Source organism: Lissotriton vulgaris, unplaced genomic scaffold (genome assembly GCF_964263255.1).
Source record: "Lissotriton vulgaris unplaced genomic scaffold, aLisVul1.2 SCAFFOLD_1943, whole genome shotgun sequence".
NCBI lineage: Eukaryota > Metazoa > Chordata > Amphibia > Caudata > Salamandridae > Lissotriton > Lissotriton vulgaris.
In genome coordinates, this window is record NW_028255417.1 from 313,191 (window position 1) to 334,474 (window position 21,284).

Here is a 21,284-nt window from a genome sequence, read left to right on the forward strand (position 1 = left end):
CTGGGGACCTTAAAGAGGGTTTGAGCCAGATGATAGAGGGGACTGGATCTGCTGCTGGTACTATCCCCCATGTTTACCCTTGCCCCAGGAGAAGCTGTACATCAAGTAGGGTATTTGGAGCAGCTGTGAAGGTTGGCACCGATATAAGGCTGTGCAATGGAAAAGGCTTGAGTTCAAGCTGATGAAACTGCTTCAACTGGGAAACCAGAAGGTTGGCAGGATATGTCCTGAGAAGGGAAAGTTATGAATTCAAACACAGTGGTGCAATGTGATGGCCTTGCCATTGGACCAAGCAATGGTGTCCACAGCATCCAGGCTAGACTTCAAAATCTATTTGGAGGAATCCAACCCAGCACTAACCAGATGTTAGAATAATTTTTTTCATGAGGTATGGTATTATGATGACTGAAAGGTTTGCCAGTTCCCACAGGGCATGAACACAGCATCTCAGGACACATTTATTGTGCAAAGGTCAAGGTTGCCATAGATGAATACATGTTGGCCGTTATTGTCAAGTTTTTTAACTCTATCTGGAGTTGCCATAGGAAAGGTATTTAGGTTCAGTTTTGGGAAAGATTCTTAGAACACTGAACTCTCTGATGAAGGATAAGATGACAGAAACGGTGGGTTGCCCAGGGCAAGTTTATATTGTCTGGCTATTTGCTTGGATTGAAAAGGGTTTCTCCCATGCAGCGAGGACAGGTTCCAGACTAGCCTCATGAAAGTGGAGCCAGGGTCTGAGCCTGAAGAAGATGGTTCCAAGATTTCCATCAACATTTTAAAGCCATAGGGGAAATTAATGTTCCATTCGGGTGAAGTATTGATGCCACTTGCAATTTGTAAGTCAAGATATAAGCCAGAATTACTTTTTAGTGGGGAGGAGGTTATCAGGCTGCAGGTCACCATCTTCTGTATTGCTGAAATCCTTGTCAGGCATGTCAAGAGTCTCAGACCCGGATCCAATTAGTGTTAATATTTGGGGAAATAATTGGGCACAAGGAATATGCTCACCAAAGGAAGGCCATGTCACCAAAAAATGCTTAGCCCCTTTATTTCAGTTCTCAAAAGAATACAGCCAACTTTGTTGGCGACACCATAGTCAACTTTGAGAGTGGATCTGTATCAGCGGATCTGTAGGAGGCGCTGACCAAATGTGTGATGTTATCTAGGCACAATAACATCCATTGAGGTATCAATTGGGAAGCCTTAGGGTCAAGGCAGCCAGAGTAACAAGCCTGTAACATTGTTCTCAGCCATGGGTAGAGGCCCAGAGGTTACAAGAGCCTTCCCAAACAAGTGTAACATAGCTAGCTGCAAGGGCTTGACTGACGAAGGGTCAGCAGAAGGAATCTGGAACTCCTGCTTCACCTTTTCAATGTGGGAATTTTCTCTGATGACAAGGAAGAGTCTAGCATAAGGGAACAGTGGTAAGACTCCAAATGGTCCCGGTAGTGTGACTGTTTCCTGGAGAAAGAAGAGGATTACTCCTTTCCAAGCTTTTTTTGTGTGAAAATCTTTTTGGGTATCATTCCTTGTCAGCAGATTTATCTGAAAGCAAAGTGGAGTGCTTTGGCAAAAAATAACTTGGCCTCTCACTCACTGATGGCTTTAGGGTGCATCGAAGAACAGGTGTCACGTATAGTGGCACTGTGTTTCAAACCCAGACTACATACCATTATAATGGGAGTGTGTGAGACATTTCCTAGCAGCACCTTTGGACAGACTTTAAACCCTGAAATCCAAAAGGAGAAATTTGACCTAGTCACTGTCAAAATGCTGGTAATTTTGCCTGTGAAGCAGCAAAAGATCTTCGGACATTCCTTGGTAAGGCACAGAAATACAGGAACTTATGCTGGTGCACCAGTTGATACTTAATATATCTTGATGTCGTCACAAACAGCGGAAAAGTCCAGGCTGAAGCCGCATGGCACCTCCTGGTGGTGCTGGAGAACTAATACTGGAAATCGTTTTTAGACTCATCCGGCGCTTGGAGGGATATTCATAAGGTGAGGAATCTATTGTTATTTACGAATCTAGGACCCTAGTGTAATTTTCCCGATTCATGCCCATATATAGGTATAAATCACCCGATCCTTATATAGGCATAGAAATCATACCCTTATTTAGACTGAGCCTATGCAGCCCAAAAACGGCATGGCTACTTCCACTAAGTTCTGAGAATCCACAACGATTTCTTAGAAAAACCCGCCTTCAGCAGCTAGGGACTTCCCTTTGCCTGAATACTACTTTATCCAGGAAATCATGGAGTTTTAAAAAAACTGAGTCTTTGATGACGTTATTATGTCCAACCATACGTCAAACTTGGCACCTTCAAGATATAAATATGCCTACATTTGCCCAGACAAACACACAGTGGTTTGGAGCAGTTCGGCTATCTACTTGCCCGATGCGCCCTGCAGCAGCGAGTGCCGAAGGAAGCCGACCCTCCAGCTGACGCACTGAGAGACGCTGTCTTTTCTCTTGCTGAGAAATCCAGGTCCAGTTTTTCCAGGCTACCCTTGCGGGTTGCTGGGAAATCGAGTCCTGAGAGAGAGATACATGACCTCCTTCATTCTAAACCAAGGTACGGAGCAGATTAGACCATTAGAGAATTCTTGGAATAGATTCTTGGTAAAGAATACAAAACTTAAGCTGCACTTCACTTACTTCTTCCCTTGTACTAGACTTAGGTTAGGTACACCGGGATATGAGTATTTTATAAGCACCAGTTGAGTACTTTTAGTCATTATTTTATCACTGTATGTATTTTAGGTATTTTATGGCTTAGAAACAATATCATGCTTTTACAGTACTACTTTATAATACTTATCGTATTATATACCTTGTACTTTATAACCAGTATTGCGATTGTAGCAGTAAATTTCTTATTCTTGAGAAAGAAGACTGTTCAATAAATATTTTTTATTGAAAACGCCCGTCTCAGCACCTCTGGTGAAACTAAGCATGCACGATTGACTGAGGGAAATAGTTGTCTATTGTTTCCGCGACTCTAGAGATTGATTTCTCATTCTTGGGAAACAAAGTTGTCATGTTTATGCGGTTGTCAGAAACGAATCCCTTCTTGTGAATTCGAGAAAGTTTCTAGTGACCTCTGAGCTAGCTGGCACTCACAATTAAGTTTAATATATTCGATAGAGACCTAGTCGACCTCAGTCCTACGTCTAAACTATAGTATATATTATTCCAATGAGCAGAGCCTATTGGGAATATAGGAACTACACTAGACTATGGGAAGACTTATCCATTAGAAATACATTGTGAGACAGACAGAGGTGTATACCTCCAAGCCACCAATGACACAGCACCCTGACTTCCATGGTAGATGGTGGGTGGGTGGTCATCGGCTATCCAACAACATTTGAAATTGGGCCCTTAGACAGCCATGACGTATGGGGGTGGGATGGGGGGTGGGGGGGATAGCATAAAAATGTGAAAGTCACAACTCAGCAACAATGGAGAGCTATGAGCCTCAAGACAAAAAATGGTTTGGGCATAGAGTGGTGTGGGACTTAAGGAAGGCCAAATGTCAATATTCTGGGGATAGGATAGAGGGTGATCTGGAAGAATGAAGAGGGTAAGACTCCCTGTAATGTGACTTGGGAACAGGTGTGTGGGAAAACAGAAGGCAGATTAACCGGCAGGCAATGGTGGTGAAGGCAAACCTGTGAATCCTTACCTGTTAACCGGTGTGAGGTCAAGCTGCAAGACACGGAAACGTGACAGTTTTGAATCACATCGGCCCTGGTCAAGGCTGATCCTGTGCAACACATGCCTATGCAGCACTCACTAGGTAATGGATCATTCTGTGCCAGGGCATAAGCAAAGGCACAGGCAGAGAGAAACACAAACCCTTCCTTCCTGACCACCTCCCCATCATATTGTAGTTGCTGCCTGACAACTGGTCGCTTCCACAATATTGTTAAAATTCTCTGCTAGGAGTCCTGTATCAAGCACATGCCCACTCACAAAAAACTGACGCTTTAGACACAAATACAACACAGAAAATAGAGAGACTACACACATTTTGAAATTACATTTATGTATTTCTTGCATAAGCACATCACCTCAACAACAGACTGCAAATCACGGCAATGTGTATGAAAAAGCTGAGTGGATTGTCTATTCGACCCACGACCACTAACGAGTGCCAATCACCCCTTGGTATCCGACAATTAAATGACAGTATCGATTAAGCTGCAGAATGGCCTGGTGGGTGCCACAGATCCCAGGGATAAAGCTACAGCTTGGGATAGATGCAAACCTTTTCCTTTTTTTGTGGCAGAACTTGATGCTTTTAGTGGGGAGGTTCATTTTGCAGGTGGGTTAATGGATTAAAGACATCATATTCACACTCCGGAGAAGGGCAAACGCTAGTTAGTTGCAGTACTCTCAAATGAACCCTTCTAATAAGAATAGATGTCAAGTGAAAATGGGTTTAGCTAACATATCCAAGGGAGGGCTGAGGGCTTCTGGAGGTTGCAAGATGTCTGAGGGAGATGGATGGGGCCCTTGGGTTGGTTAGAGATGTGTCTATTAATTGCACATCTTCCCAGGGCATGGTGTTGTCACCAGTCTTTAGACAAATCCTTGTATGATTCAGATATTGAATAATTTTGAATCAGATGACTTAGGTAGTGTATTCTTCTTTGTATACCAAGATGAGCATACATGGAAGATGGGCTACACTTTCAGCTTTAGAGATTATCCCTGCTGGGTGACCAAGATGTAAATAAGCTTGAGAAGAAGTTCAAAATGGCAACAGAAAAACACAAAAGTTTAAATCCTGAAAATTAATCCATTGATGTGTACACATTTGCAAGTCTATGGTCAATCAACAAGCTTTTAACACAAAAATACAATAAGCACTTAGTTTAAGAAGGAAATGGGCTATCAGTGGATGGAGCCCCAACCCCTAAAGATGATAAAAAGACTCCAACATTGCAGCAAGGCAACGGTCCTCATTCTCTCCAGCTGAGATCATTTTTCCTGACTTCTCTGAAATTCAGAGCTGGGACTGGACAATAACTGCAGAACCTGCGGGGAGACAAACAGCAGGATTTTAGAAGGGGGAAAGGAGAAGGGAAAGGAAGAAAGAGAAACAAGTTAAAGGAAACAACAGGAAAGGACACATTTACAGCAGAAGAAAGACATACAGGAGAAAAAGAAGTACCCCAAAGAGAAGAGCACAGAAGAAAGTGTGAAGGAGGGTTGTAAAGACATAGGACAGAGAGAAGAGGAAGAAGTGTAGGAGCCCCAAGTTGAGACTGTAACTCCACTCTTCATATCTCCAACTCTTAGATTTAACAGAACCAAGAGACTATCTTGTACAAATGGGCGAGGCTGAACCACATGCAAGAACACTGGCTGAAATAGAAGAATGGCTAAATATGAAAGGCCCACTGCTTAATATTGTCTTTAAACTGCTATGCTGAGTTTTTTTCGAGGGTTTGTTGACCTAGCAATGGGAATATTTAAGGCCTGTGAATTTATGATTGACCCATTGCTTTCAATGAAGTCAGTGGCCTGGAAGACCCAAACCACATTCTAACCACATTAAATGAGCCAAGTTGTGCAACAGGGTCCACAACACTTGAGTTTGCTGAGCATTCTGGGAAACAGAGTGAAGATCTAAAGATACATGCTCAACCGAGAGAGAGTGAAAGTCTCTCCCTGGAAGGCTGAACAGTTCCCCATCTGGAAAATACAGGCAGCACCTGGATTCGGGATTTGTGGCAAATGGTGACACTCTGATGCAGTTTGTCAATTACATTGTAAATGTATGATGTGACCACTCATGCAGCACAGGGTGGAGCTTGCTAGGTCTGTCAATCGTCAGCTTTTTTGCGCCTTCGAGCGGGCTGTACAAAAAAGGATGCCGTGATCTGTTGCCGTAAATCTAATTTTACTTGTTCAGCAACACAGTTAGAGCAAATACTTTTAGTGATGAATGTTGCAATAAATCAGCACTATGGACTTGATAGTATGGACTATGGTATGTTTTTTTTCAACGATGGGAGATATATCCTCACTTTTGCTCCAAGATTGGTCATGAAACAATGGTCATAAAAAGAAGGAAGAGTATAATCAAAAAATGACTGTGGTGAATTCTATGTGGAAAAACTAGATTTAATGAATCATGGAAGACGGCTGCTTTCAGGAAATGTACATTCTTGAGTGTTTTGGTCTCAGGAACTATGTATCTGTCTTGACACTTTCCTCCTTTCTGAAATAGCTCTCATTAAAAATCCTAAAATATTTTTTTGTAACTCCAGCATGTAAGGCTTTCCTTGTCCACGTCTGCCACAGATCAAGCCACTGCATTGAAATCTGGACTTCCTTAAACTAAGAATAGATGGAAATCCTGCTCCAGATCACACCATTTTCAGGATTTCCTTTGGACACTCACCACCCATGTGTATGCCCTGTGTGCCATAGTGTAAGGATTCTGCTCATCTCCTTTTCTACTGAGCTATTACATGAACATACTCTTACCACCCCACTTGTGAGCAATCCTTCTTTAGATCCTGGCGACCGCAGTAACCACAGACCTATTTCTAAATTACAGACCACAATTTGCTTCTCAGTTCTGTGGGTCATAGATAAATTACTTGGTATCCCATTATTTCCAAGCTTCAGCTGCTCATTTAGGTAATATACTTTTGGAACCCCTTCATGCAAGCATGCCGGTTCTTCTCCAACTCTACTACAGGCCATCGTACAATAAAAATAGACTCAGTCTTTCGATAGACTCAGCGTTCTTATCTTTCTTGACTTCTCTGCCGCATTCAACATTGTGAACCATTTGATTCTTATTGGCTACTGATGTAGTGATCCGTAACCAAGCATTAGCTTGACTTACAACTTTCTTCCAAGACTGATTGCCAGTGATATCTAAGCTATGCTTTCAATGTGACTTTTCTCAGTCTGCTTTTGGAGTCTACCATGGGGCTGGGCTAACTTTAGGACAAGACTGATTACCTACTCCCATCCATCTAATCAAAAGTTTCAGTCCTAAGTTTTACATTACCACAGCTTCTACTTGGTAGTAACAGTCTGCACAAAATGTGAAAAAGGGGGTACACATGTACAAAACAGGCACAAAAACGTGTGAACACTTATTGGATAGTTGCCCCCCCCATTGTGGTACAAATTTGGTCCTGAGGGAAGATAACACCCCTTACCCAATGCAAATGTTATTAACACCTGGATCTAAGGGCATTGCCAACCAAGATGGCTGACAACACGTCCTGAACTGAGGCTCTGAATCCCCCTGTCTAATCCTGGTGCATCCTGTGGCTCCATGCCCCTGTGGAAGAGGTTCTTTGAATTTCAGACGCCTATGGTGGTGAAGGGCCCCCACCAGAGTGGTCTTGAGTTATTTCGCACTGCCTTAGATGGGCATGGCCTGTGGAGTTCTGATGAGCGCTGCACCTGTAAACTGGCGGGCAGACGGCACTAAAGCTGGGACGGGCCTGAAACCACCGGAGGGTGGCTTCAGAATAGGTCCAGCAGTCATAAATAGTGCGCATGGTGGAGGGAGCAGAGCACCAGGGTCTCGACGCAGTGGGTGTGGCCTGGATCACCATGCTGCACGCTGGCTGAGTGGTCCGCACAATGGGTAGAGGACCAGAAAGTAGAGGAATGGGGCTGTCTGGCCCTCCCTGATCTTGGGGTACCCGGTTGAGGATACAGTGAAGAGGCAGGTGCTGGACACAGGAGCAGCGTGATCCTATGGGAGGCCCTGCTGGGCCATTTTGGAGTGGGCAGGCTGACTGGCAGAGCACTGGGGAGGAGGGTAGCCACCCCCACACCCTCTCACAAGATACACATTCGGCACGGCTGGAGAGAAGCGGCAGATACCTGTTTTGGCTGCCCTGAAGAGGGCTTGATTGACCTGGGGAGTGAGCCCTGCCTGCTAAATCGCAGGAAATCAAGGCCAGACCCCCACCCCAGGCTGAACAGGCCGGGCAGGTCGAGGAGGCCTGGAGAGGCTGTACAGCAGAGAGATCTGTGACAGGCAGAGAGATCTACACACAGTGGCTTCTACCCGTTGGCACGACTGGCCCAGAGGCACTGGGAAGGTGGATTGGAAATAAGGAAAGATTGGACTCTCCCTGCAAAGGCACCCTCTGGAGCTGTAAACTGGGATGAGATTGGCCATCAAGGACCTCCCTGCAAAAAAAAAAATGGACCAATTCATGGATGGACCTCGGGGTTGTAAACGACAGATGAGTGCTGACAAAGAGGACGCTACCTACCTCCCCAGAGACATCTGAAACATGAATACTGGAAGCTATATAGCAATCTAAACAGACATTGGAGCATAAACTGGACTCCATCTGTATTGAGGTTAACCTGCTGAGAGCTGACTTGTGCAGGGTTACGCTCCCTGACAACAGAACGGAATGTGAATAGTCTCACAAAGGAGGTTAAGGGCCTTAAGTCAACAATACAGACTCGCACAGATCAGGTTACATTTCTGGAGAAATGAGTGGAGGATGCTGAAGGTAGGGCCCACAGATATAATTTGCGCTTTGTAGGAATTCCTGAAGGAGCAGAGTGCAGAGATCCAGAGATCTTCCAAGAGGACTGGTTGAAGTGTACTGATGCACCTGGCATACTGTTGCACTTCCTCACCATTGAATGTACCCAGAGGATTTTGGTGCTGTACCTGTCACCTGGGGCACCCCTAGGAGCACTGATTGCATGCATCCTTAATTATCAGGATAGAGATGGCATCCTGAGGTGTTCTAGGGTGGCAGGGGAATCTCTCGTTTGATGGCACTACAGTGCAGATCTTTCTGGACTATATGCAAAGAATATAGCTGCTTACAAAGCATGCAATTAGATTGCATGCCATTACAACGGGGTTGTTACAAGTACGTAATACCATTACATCGAAAGTCATTACAACGACTTGCTGTAGGGGGCACACTGGACTTAGGAATAGTATTATTTACTATTCCTACTCCAGTTTACGCAACAGTAGGGAAGGTGTTGGATTTTAAATCCAATACCAGTGCGCCCCCTATAGCAAGTCATTATAATGACTTGCGATGTAATGGTATTGTGTACTAACAACACAGTCGTTGTAATGACCGCGTTGTAATGGCATACGTTGTGGAGACAGCGTTGTAAACGCTGTTTCCCTATGCAAAAGGTACAGTTCCAACGCAAGTCCGACCTGGCAGCCAAACAAAGCCTATGCCCGCTTGGTCTCAAATACATGCTACTGTACCCTGCAAAACTTAAGATGTTGCATGAGGACAGCACATATTTCTTCCAGAGGCCGGAAGAGGTATGAGACTGGATGGTGGGCCTGGAACACGGAGGACAGCCTAGGAACTCAAGGAAAGGGGATCGCAGATTTTGTAATAGATCAAGTGGCTCGATGGGGCATGTTGAGAGATAGTTGGAGCCTCAGGGTTGCAGTACAGGAGTATGGTACCCTGGAGTTGGCGGCCGGCTAAGAGAAGGGGCTAATTGACACCCCAGAGGAAGGATCAGCGAAGGGCACACCTGTATCCACCAGACTCTGGGCGATAAAAGGAAGGGCTGCTGTGAGGTGCTGGGGCGGCATCCAGTCACGGACGGAGGTGGGACTTATAGAAAAGGAGCTGCGCTCTGAGAGGCATTGGATGGTAAGGTGGAAATATGGGTCCCAGAAGCAGAGGAGACCGGCTGCCTATTGTAATGTATGACTGTACCTGAAAACGTATTGAGGGTAGACACAGGGAGACGTGAGCTACATTCCATGTGTGAGTTGGACAGCAGCTGACTGACTGACCTAGAGAGCGGACAGGCCATTTCTTTGCCCCCTCAGAACGGGTGCATTCTTGTAGCTAGTAAGGGACACCAGGGAGGGATGCTCTCTACTATGGAGGATTGATCTATCCCTTTGGGTGGAGGGTGCGATTCTTAGCTTAGGGTTAGGAACACAGTTGCTATAATAGGCAGCAGTTGAACTTATTGTTTAGTTACTGGGGGGGAGTGGTCATTTGGATGCCTGTACATGGGGAAACATAGTTGTTTTGGGGGTGGATATGTTTACCATAGGAATTGGAGAAGCTAGGTTCAATGTATTTGGCAGTAATGGAGGTACAGAGAATCCAGGGCATCGTCCACACAGGATTGGATCGAATGACCAAGGTAGTGACAGATGACCGGTGATAGCATGACAATTATCACCTGGAATGTCCAGGGGCTTCAAGATAACACTACGATACAGGGTGCATATATATCTTTAGTGGTATAGGGTGAGGTTGGCTTTCCTGCAGGAAACACACTTAAGCGAGGCACAGGGAGAGAAGCTTAGAAAGAAATGGAGGGGGCAGTGTTACTCCGCCACAAACTCAGCGTATGCCAAGGTAGGTGTCTATTTGGATAGCCCTTGGGGTGCCATTGTCACATCACGCTTCTTATGCTGATGTGGAAGGCAGATACATACTTTAAATAGTGCTGAAGTGTGTTTAGTGAATGTTTATGTGCCGAACGTAGATAATAAGCTATACTTCCTGAAAGCGCAGGAAGTGACCATGCCATACGTGGGGGTGCCATTGTTGTGGGGGGGGGGGCTTTTAATTGTATACTGGATAGCACCCTAGACAAAAAATCTCCAGTGACCTCAAATGAAACCAGAGATGGATTGGGCATTATTGGACATGGTGCCCTACTGGGATGGTGTAGATGCTTGGCGAGCACTTAATCTGGGGCAGTGGGAAAACACATACCATTCAACGGTACACAGGGCATACAGTAGTCTGGACAGACTCATTGTATCCAGAGAACTGGGGCATCGGCTGTCTTGTGTGGAGACCCTGAACAGATTTTTATTAGATCATGCCCTGCCAATGTCCACATATACCCGGCAGGGGGAGATTAGGGGGGGGCACACCCCTACTATTCCCACATGGCGTTTGTCTCGTGAGGCACTTTGGGATGCAGCTTTCCAGGAGGACAAAGTCAAGGTCATGGAGGGATTTTTGCCACCAACTGGGTGATGATGACGGCCTGGGCTATTGAATGGGCTGCCCTTAAGGTGGTGCTCCGAAGGGAGTGCCTTAGTAAAGCATATGGGATAAAGCCCACCTGCAGAGAGTGCTCCAGGACCAAGAAGCAAAACTGACCAGATTGCAGAGAAGCGGTGGGGAAGTGGGGCAGCTGATCAATGACACTTTGGAACTAAAGAAGAGCATAGGGAACACATGGGCAGCGTTAGACAGATTCACACAGAGGGATTAGCGGAGTGGCTACATAAAGACGGGGCTAGGCCAAAATCTCCTCGCCTGGTCGCTTAAGAAAGAGACTCCTCCACCCATGAAATTGGAGTTTAAAGAGGTGGATGGCAGGATGGGCTCTGCCCAGAGGGCAATAAATCAGTACCTGAGTTCTTACTTGACAGAGACCTATAAAAACCTGAGGCAGGGCCGCAACTTACCTAGCGAGAACGCCGCGAATACCGCATGTAATGGGGGTACTCTACCAATCAATTGCGGGTGTATCTTAATATGCCACTTTATACTTATATTCATTTGGACTGGGACCAATACTGTGATACCTAGAGGTGCTACAGGGATTGCTTTTTTCCGATAGATTAGGACGATAGTAAGATTGACTTAGCCCTGGCGAAGTCCTGTTTTATCCAACGGACGAAACACATGTTGGCATAAAGCTGTAATGTTGACCAGGAATGTGTACTGAAGAATTGTTCCATAAATGAGAAGCCTAATATCTGAATAAAAGACACTGAACATTTCCATATCAATACGAACTGGTGGTTTTGATCTGGGAGTGCTTGGAGTTAATTTTGAATTCATTGAGTAGAAGACTATTGTTTTCTCTGGTTGAGGAATACTTGGTGGCTCTCCCTCCTCCTAAGCACCAATCATAATATTTGTATTTCTCTATGGACTTTTCTGGACCAATTTTGAGTGTGCGCCATTTCCCCAGCCATCATTAGTAAAGCATATATGATAAACGTTGATGTGAGCAAATTAATGAAAATATTGGTCAATGGAGTTAAACCTGCAATAGGGACTTTGGTGCATAAGGACCAATGTGGGATTATTCCCACTAGAAGTACCACAATGAATATTTGACGGGTAAGTCACATTATGCACATGATCCGTCGGTCGGACTCTCAAGGTGCTCTAGTGACCTTAGACATGGAAAAGACGTTTGATACATTGGATTGGGGCAATATGATGGAGGGCCTTAAGAGAATGAATGGGATTTGAGGCCAAGTTCTTGCAGTGGATAGCACTGTTATATTCGTACTCTACGGCAGAGTGGGCACTGCGGGGTGTCTCGAGCAGCTGGAGGGTTGAGAGGAGGACCAGACAGGGGTGCCAGCTCTCCCCATTGTTGTTCGCCCTGGCAGTGGGGCTGTTGGCCATTTATCTCAGAGGGGCATTAGCGGAGAGGGTCAAAAGGGTGGGGAACAATAAGCATGTGCTGTCAATATATGCAGATGATATCCTTCTTTATTTAACACCAATTCAACATTCCATCCTGAGGCTACTTGCAGCGCTTCGAACACTCGGGAAGGCATCGGGCTGTATGTTAATCAGGGTAAGTCATCATTGTTCCCGTTGGCATGGCTGTCCACGGTTCCAGTGGTGGTGCTTCTGCAAGTGGGAATTCGGTGGGAGATGGATATATAGTGCTATTTGGGTATCCAGGTGGCACACATGTCCCAGTGGCAGTTGGCTTATAATGTACATGGAGCGGTGGAGGAATTCCTGGCTTCTGTGTGCTTTTGGAATACACAGCCCTTATCGACAACTGGTAGAGTACCGGTTGCTAAAATGGTGTGCCTCTGATGGTGCCTATACGTACTGCAGGTCTCCCTAAGTCCAATACCTCATACTGTGTTTAAGGAGTTGGACAGCCTACTGGTTTTATTGGTTTGGGCGGGAAAGAAGAGTAGGGTAGGACTGATAGTACTCAAGCTAGACCCTGAGAAAGTGGATTTGGGTCTTGCTGTTCTGGAACTATATTATATGGTAACTCAGCTCCAGTACACAGTGCAATGGTGTTCACAGAAGCAAAATTGGGAAAAGAGATTGTTAGTGAGGACTTATGGGGCAGAGAACCTTCCAGTCTGCCTCATGGCAGGAGAGCCCCATCTGACAACATGCCCGTACACAATACGTCAAGTGGCCATGACATGGGAATCAGTGGTGAAGCGGGTACTGTGGGCACCGCCCTTTTCCTGGGTCCTACCCTTGGAATGGCCACAGTAGTTTATTCGCAATGCTTGCAACATGTCCTTGAGACGGTGGACAGAGAGGGAGTGCACCATGCTGGGTGACTTATTTCTGGGGGAATCCTGTATAACTTTCCAGGACGGTGCAGCAGTACCTCGGGGTGGGAACTGGACAGTTTTAGCAGTTTGCTACATTGCCCAAGATGATTTGAGAAATATGGACTGGGTTCCCTGCAGCCCTAGCAGTGTCACAGGCGGTGGCGGCCTTATTAGAAGGAGGATTATAGGTGGGGACTGCCTTCAGATTATCTGCGGCAGTAAAACAACATAGGCTGCCGCTGGTAATGAAAGAGTGACATGGTTGGGAGGCAGGCTTACAGGAACCACTGAGGTACAGAGTTTATGCACAAGGGGAGGAGGTATCTAGTAATGCTAGGTTTAAACGGACACATTTCTAGGTCCTTCACTGCACATACCTCACACCTGTGAGGTTACACCATATTTACCCCCAATAACCGCACAGGTGCCTTAGATGCAAGCGGGGACAAGTTGTTCAATATATGGTCTGGATGTGCCCAGACGTAGTGCAGTATTCATCTCAGCTAAGGTTGTAGGTAAACTACAGGACTGTGACGAGGATCCAACTGGAGCCATCAATCAAAATGTGTTAATTGGGGCTTGTCCCCCCACACCAAGGATGGTAAGATGCAAAGATGGTTTGCACATTTGGGGCTTATACTGGCCAAAAGGCGGATTGTCATCCATTGGATGGCGAATGTGGGGCCCACAATGTTAGCATGGATGAGAGACATTGAGGAATGGGTGGTGGCGGAGGGGCCTAGAACAAGGATGGTGAGGACTGATGAGAAGGTGGAAGAGGATAGTGCAATATGGTCTGACCTGCAGCACAGCTTGATAGGCCTGGTGCTGTCCCAAGGAGAGGGGTCGATAAATCGGAGATCTGATGGGGTTCGCCCCCCTCCACCTGAGGGATGATTAGGAATTGTGCAGGGTGCAGCCAGGAGAGTTTCATAGTTGGGAAGGGTTGGTTACACAGTGAGGGCAGATATCTAAGCCCACCCCCCTTGGCTGAACATGGATAGGGTGGCCTGGCAGATTAGGGTGGGCAAATGGGTACTGCAACGTGACAACCTCAAATGGACATGTTATCCAGAGAAATCGGACTGCAATCGATATGGATTTCATTCTGGCACTGCTTTTTGGTTGTAAGAGGCGGAGTCATTCCTCTATATGTTGTATTTAGGAATGATACCCCGCTATCCTCTTAATTACACTGTTACCAAAGAGGATGCTCTTCTAAAGCTTCTGCCCTCCTCTGCCAGGTGGTAACCTCGTTGAGATGAATTAAAGATGGATGAAGAGCAATGTGCATACAAGCAGCAACATTGGAAGCAAACCTGGCAGCAAAACTGTGGGATGACCTTCAAATTACTCTCATAGGGAAACCTACTTTAAGAAACTACTAGTAAGTGGTTATTCCACTAGACCTAGCAGCAGCCTGATAAAGCTCTCCGTTTCTGTTTTTTCCTAAACAGCATGATGAAACCTGGGTTCATGTGCTCTCTACAAATAATAAACAACATAAACTACAGATGGGTTCCAGAAAGGTTTCTGTTTCCTTTTGTGTGCTGTCTCTCTCTTCTGTAGCTGTTCTGCCTCTATTTTTTGCCTGTTTAATTTACCAGCTTTCACCCTCTGTATTTGTTGTCTACCCCTCAGCTTGCTTGATACCATCTCAGTTGCACTCGCTTTTCAACACCATTTTTAGCTCCCTCCAGAGAACCAGACATTACTGTCAGTTTTAAGTAGAGAGTGGATGCAAACTAATTTCAGGTGGAAGTCTCTGGCAACAGACTGAAGATGGACACCGATGCCAATGTATTCAAGCTGCCACTCACACCAATGAAGCTAATATAACTGCTATAAACATGGCTGCCACTGCCTATGAATCAATGGTAATTGACTACATTCGATTACTGCGGTCAATGGACTCGAGGTGGCAGCAGGATCCAATGGAATCAAGATGGCTACCAGCACACAGTGCAAACCCAGGCCTCACTGCAGTCATGCATGAGCAGTCCCCACCCTAACATCTTTCAGGAAAACCATGCAGGCGTTAGCAGCTGGCCTTAGTAATTATTAAGGAACGGTTGCTTGTTGCCATATCCTTTGCAAAGGGAACGTCCACCATGATTAGTGAAGTGAGAGTCAAATCAATAATAAGAGAAAAAACCTACCAGTAAATCAAGTTCAAAGCGAATTTAGTGCCTCAAAGTCACTTTGGCACCTGTCTTCTTCCTGCTGTACCACCTCGTGTGGTGAGTGAACACCACACTGTGTGTTTTGTTTGTAGTCAGGCAGAAGGGTAGACCCCCACAAGATGCTTCCAATCGCAAAGGGGGTTGTAGAATGTGTGTGCTAATCCGCATTTATCCAAAGGCCATAATACGTGTTTCACAGCCCACCCCCCAGCCTTTGTTCTTCAATCATTTACACACCCGGGGGCAGATTTACAAGCCTGTGCACCCCTTTTGCACCACTGTTGCGTCATTTCTGGGACGCAGCGGTGGCGTAAAGCTAGCGCCATGCTGCAGGGGATTCACAACGTGACGCATCTAGGGAGATGCGTCACGTTGTAAAGCCCTGCGCTACATGAAACCTGCGTCAGGTTTCATGTGGGCGTTCCGGCGCAGGGTGGGTGTTCCAGCGCAGGAATGCCTCGGAAAAATGCCTGAGTGAAATCAACAAGATTTCACTCAGTCACTTTTCCGACCCCGCTGCGTCAAGTAAGGTGTGGCGCACATTGTGCAAGATAGGCCGAGTTGGCACAGTGCTGGAGTTGCATCGCACCTGCGACACAAGTCCAGCACTGCGCCAACCTTACGGCAGCAGTGCGACACGCATCTGCCTATCCTTCCGCCATGGCGCGCCGCATTTTAAATGCGGCGCATCCGTGGTGGCGCAATGATGGCATTGCGTGTCGCACATTTCTTGGCCCATCCCTGCTGATTTGCAGGGATGCGCCAGGAAATGTAAATCTGCCCCCTGGTACGTGGCAGCTGCAAGTAAGTCTTTCCGGGTCACATCCGTCTTCCTCACACTGCTTCCTTGTTTCCGCGGTTCCGTCGCCTTCATTGGTGGCGGCTCAGGGTCTTCTGAAACACAGGCAGGAGGAGCTGGCGTCTGCGCCCCCAGAACTGTCTGACAGTCCCACCACTGTGCGTGAGAAGAGCCTCCAGTGCAGTGTCGCCTGCTCTGACTGGCTTTTTTATGAGGAGTTCATTCTTTAAGCTAGTTATCCATCGATTTAAAGGATACAGCCATATTATTCTAAACATTCTGAATAAGATGGCGGTGAAGCGCATTCAAGACCAACTGAACCACATCTTTGAAACTATTTTTAATAAGAATAAAAATCAGAAAATACATTTTTAAGTCTGGCGTGAGAACACAGATGTCTTGTGGGAAAGCTTATGTCCAACACAGTTGGTCTGAGTTGGTTATGATGAAAATCTGATGCTAAATATTATAGGCCAGATTGTTTATTATGAAAAGTTAAGATAAAGGCAGTAGGCCTGACACACTGATTGTGAAAAGCATATGTTAAAGCCAATATGCATTTAAGAGTGGATTGTTATTACTCTATATCATAACCTACTAATAAGAAGTTTGTTACATGCAATCTCACAGATTACTATAGTAGGCAGGAGTTTTGGCATTAGGTACCCCTCTGATGAACCGTGGATATAGAAGATTTGCACTTTGAGAGGTCTTGTTAGACCCTTTTAGTAGAGATCGTATTTAGCTTTTTCAACTGTAATTTTTTTATATGTTTGTAATTGTATGACTGTATGCTTGATGGTTTCGATTCACTATCCTGGCCTGGTAGTTTGGACTGGACTATTCATATTGGAGCAGGGACAAGCCAGATTTGCACATGGCTGGGTCCAAACTGAAGGGGCATGATGGGCAAGAGAACGATAGGTTGGAATGCTACCCGTGGCAATTGTCTGGGGTTAGACTTATTGCAAGCCTTCTTCTCTCCACCTTTTGCATGTTTGATGTAGGCTTGCTGGTTGCCTTGTGGGAATGCTTAATCTCAAAACTGTAGGCCTGAGTTGGGAATGGTGGCAAGCCAATATTAACATCTATAAACGTCATTGGTGTGTTAGGAAATCATATTTCAGATGCCAATGGTCTGATCTTATCTTTTTACTACGAAAAGCGACAACAAAGTCAGTAGGCCTGATTTATTTACTATGTAACACATATGCTAAACCCAATAATCTTTTACGGGTGGGTTGTTTTTGCACACTGTTTAAGCCTGTGGGCAGGTATTTTGTTACATTTCATCTCACAGATTACATTTGTAGGGAAAGATCTTGGTGTTGTTTATCTCCTTTGACAAACTCTAGGCGTAGAAGACTTACACTGTAATAATTCTTACTATAATTTCTTTGTAAGACTTGACAGGCTTAACTGACTTCCAGGATCTTGATTTGAACTCAAATCATTAAATATTAGGTACATCCATATAAATACAGATATTTATTTATCAGATTTCTGTAGCACATGTTCGCCCAAGGTATAAATGCACTTCACAAGGTAACAATAAATGTGACACGAAATCTTACAGAGAACTGGCAATTATAAAAAATACGTGAAACATGGGTCATAAGCGAGAAGGAGAGTGTGTGGGGCAAGTAGGATAAGAGCAGGTAAAAGAGTAAGCAGAGGAGGCTTGAGAAGGGACAGCATTAGTAGGAGTGAAAGGGATAAATGGTTTGCGGGAGGAATGAGTTAACTGGGGTAGGGTGATGAGGAAGAAAGAGGAAAGTGAAATGGGTGTTACGACGGCAGAGGGATGGAGGGTGAGATCATAAGTGTATCATATCGATCAGTTCTGAAAAAGTGGGGAATATTGAGATAAGTATAGTTCGAACAGGTGAGTCTTCAACAGCCGACTCAAGAAAAGGAGGCTCGGAGCAGTTCTGATAGTAGGCGGACAGTTCCAAAAAGTGGAGGCTGCTCCAGAGAAGGATTGTTGTAGAGCATGAGAGGTTCAGAATAAGGGTGATTCCAAGAGAAGGTTTTCTCTGCTTCTTGGGTTCCTTCTTCCACCCAATGTCTTGAGCATGTTGGTCAAGTAAGATCAGGCTAGGATTATTTTGAAGGCTAAACAGCCCAGCTAGAATTTGATAGTGGTTTTGATATGGAGCCAGTGCAGATCAACAAGTACTGGAGGGATGTGATTGAATTTCTTGGTCGAAAAGAGTAGCCTGGCTACTGCATGGAAGACAGCTTTTATTGGAGTTAGGGCAGATTGGGAATCCTCTGTTAGAACTAACCCTGGGCGTAGGACTACGCTACGCTACGCTACGCTACGCTCGCGGAGCGTGCGTAGTTTGCCCTACTACGCGCTACTCGAATTGCACATACCACTGTGCAAAAACATGTAGCGTAGCAGGCATTTTTTGCTTGCTCGCGGTCCTCAACGTCAAGTTGGCGACCGCGAACGAGCAAAATCAACATTCCGGCGAGACTTTTTCCTTGTTCGCAATCAGCAACATCAAGTTGCAGATGGCGAGCGTGGAAAATATACCTCCCGGCGAAATTCTCAACGCGGGGAGGTCAGGTTTCTCATTGCGAGTGGTCACGTATGCTCGTGACCTCTCGCAATGTGAAACTACCAGTCCGCGTTGAGAAATTATTTCAAGTAAAGAGACCTAAGGTGACAAAGTTGGGGTGACATCTGGCAGATCAAGGTACTTTGGCAGATCTGGGTTGAAATATTTTTTTTGCTTTGAGTGAGAATAGAATGGATTAAGCCTTTTTAAGGTTAAGAGTGAGAAAATCCCTCATCATCCAGTTTTGAATGTTGCGTAATATTGCTCTTACGGTGAGGATATTGTTTAGGGTGAGGTTTTCAGGTAAATTTGATTGTCGACTGCATATTGGTAAATAGAGACGCCCAAAAAGTTGCCGATTTCGGCTAGTAGTTCTAAATAGAAATTTAAGAGCAGTGGGGAAGGACCAGTAATAATAACTGTATTGTGTGATTAATTAAAGTATTTACAATGTTCGAATCAAGAAAGAACAAATGCATGAAATCCATCGGAACATAAGCCTATTTAAATGAGATAAAACATCAAAATGTGCAATGAGGTCAAATGTAGCAGCAGCAATTTGCATTAAAGCGATAATGCGTGATTCAAATCTTTGCAAACTATAAGAAGGCAAAGACATATAGTCACAGGCAGGCGTTGTGTCAAATGGAATAAAACGTCAGTATACACTGGAAAAGATGCCTAAGAACAAGGTAATCTAAAATATGGCAAAACTAAATCTGACACCAACAGAACTATAAGGTGCTAAATCACTGGTAGAGTACTGGCTAAACTTTTACATAGCACTTCTCTCAAATGCTGTGCTGATATCATAAGATAAAGTGCAAGTTAATTGTCTAGCAGCAGTTATGCATAAGCATGGCGATGGGTGGCATAGTTTAGCCAGTTATTGACTAAGCCCAAGCATTCTTAATCATTTGATCTACCTTGAAAAACAGGTTAATTCATAGACAGTTCTAAGTGGCCTGTTGATTTGCCACTAACTGGTGGTGGCTAGCCTGTTTCACGGTTATACTTCCTCGGAGAGGAATTACAGCTTTTGTTAATTTCTTTTATGCAAGCTTGTATAAAGCTGATGTTTTTGCCTAACTTAGCCAGCTCAGTTGGTTCGGTGATAGTAAACACTGAGGCCATATTATCAAGAAAAGGCGATACAATATTGCCGCTTTTATAGGCAGGAAACTGCAGCTAAAGCGGCGATAATGGGCTTGATAATATGCCCTTGTGAATTCCCATAGAAGCCCAGGTTCTGGTGTTAACCTGGACTTCTATAGGAATTCACAAGGGCATATTATCAAGCCCATTATGACGGCAGTTTCCTGTCGATAAAAGCGGCAATAATGTATCACCCTTTCTTGATAATATGGCCCTAAATTCCTTGCCTCATTGCAAGTGCCAATTCCGTGAGCCAGAAAGAGTGGTTTTAGCAATATGCAACAGGCTTGAAGAAGCGTCGGTCCACAGTAAAGTATATGATTGACTCAAGCTTATAGGTGAAACATCTGCAGTTGGTGATCTTTGAAAGAGACAGCCATTTGGGATTTAGTTCTTTAATTTTTAGGCCCATTAGTCTTGCCACCATTATTTGAGGCAACTTTTCCGGAGCACGGAGGGGAGCTATGGCTGAGGCAGTGTTGCTGCATTTTGGCATATAAATTCCCCACTGCTTGTAGCATTGTTGAGTTCTTAAGATTGCCCATGTTGCTTGCCTTTAAAAGGGTCCTTGTTTGGATTTTCAGTATTAATTTGAGTGCTGCGTGCGAAACCTGTAACTCGTTTAATACCGTCTGGTCAATTTGAAGAGTAGCAATTGATTTTTGGGGGTAGTGTGACCAGGGGTTCCTCTGGCTTAAAAATGTTCTAAAGGATAGCGTTCAGGATCTTAGGCAGTGCTATTCTGATCCTGTAGTAAAACCTTAAAAAGGACGCGATACTGGCCCATGTTTGACCCTACAGTCCAAATTCCAGCCTTCCTAGGCATCCCCATAAGTATGTTGCGGATCTTAAGACCCTTTTGTAGGCTTTCAGTTGGAATTTTTCCAAGATGTTGAGACATGGGTAGGCTTCATGGCCATAGTTGATCATAGGTTTAAGTGTTGGGGAAGGATAGATCCTTGTGGAACTCCACAAATGATTGGGCTAGATCAGAAAGATTGCTGTTGATTTTAACAATATGTGATAGCTTGGAGAAGAAGAAGGCACCGGCGCTTTTCATTAGCACCAGTTAAGGACACATTCATTTACGGGGAGATTAAGTGATTTGCCCAGAATCACAGGATGTTGAGCCAATGCCGAGACTCAAACCAGTTTTCCCAGCTTGGAAGTTGGTAGCTCCAGACATTACACCACATCCTTTCCCCACTTTCACGGTTAATAGTTGGTTCTGTTTTAGGCGGTGAAAACAGGAG

At 45.1% G+C, this 21,284-nt stretch overlaps 1 protein-coding gene across 1 annotated transcript in view; it reads right to left on the minus strand.

Annotated features, from left to right (window-relative positions):
• Nucleotides 1-4,041: 4,041 nt before the first annotated feature.
• LOC147659140 (ADP-ribose glycohydrolase MACROD1-like) overlaps nt 4,042-21,284 on the minus strand; it is a 106,872-nt gene continuing 89,629 nt past the window's right edge. Inside the window, exon 6 of the mRNA XM_086951945.1 lies at nt 4,042-5,055. Within this exon, the coding sequence (XP_086808071.1) occupies nt 5,024-5,055 (32 nt within the window). The 3' untranslated portion in view covers nt 4,042-5,023. The remainder of the gene's footprint in view (nt 5,056-21,284) is intronic.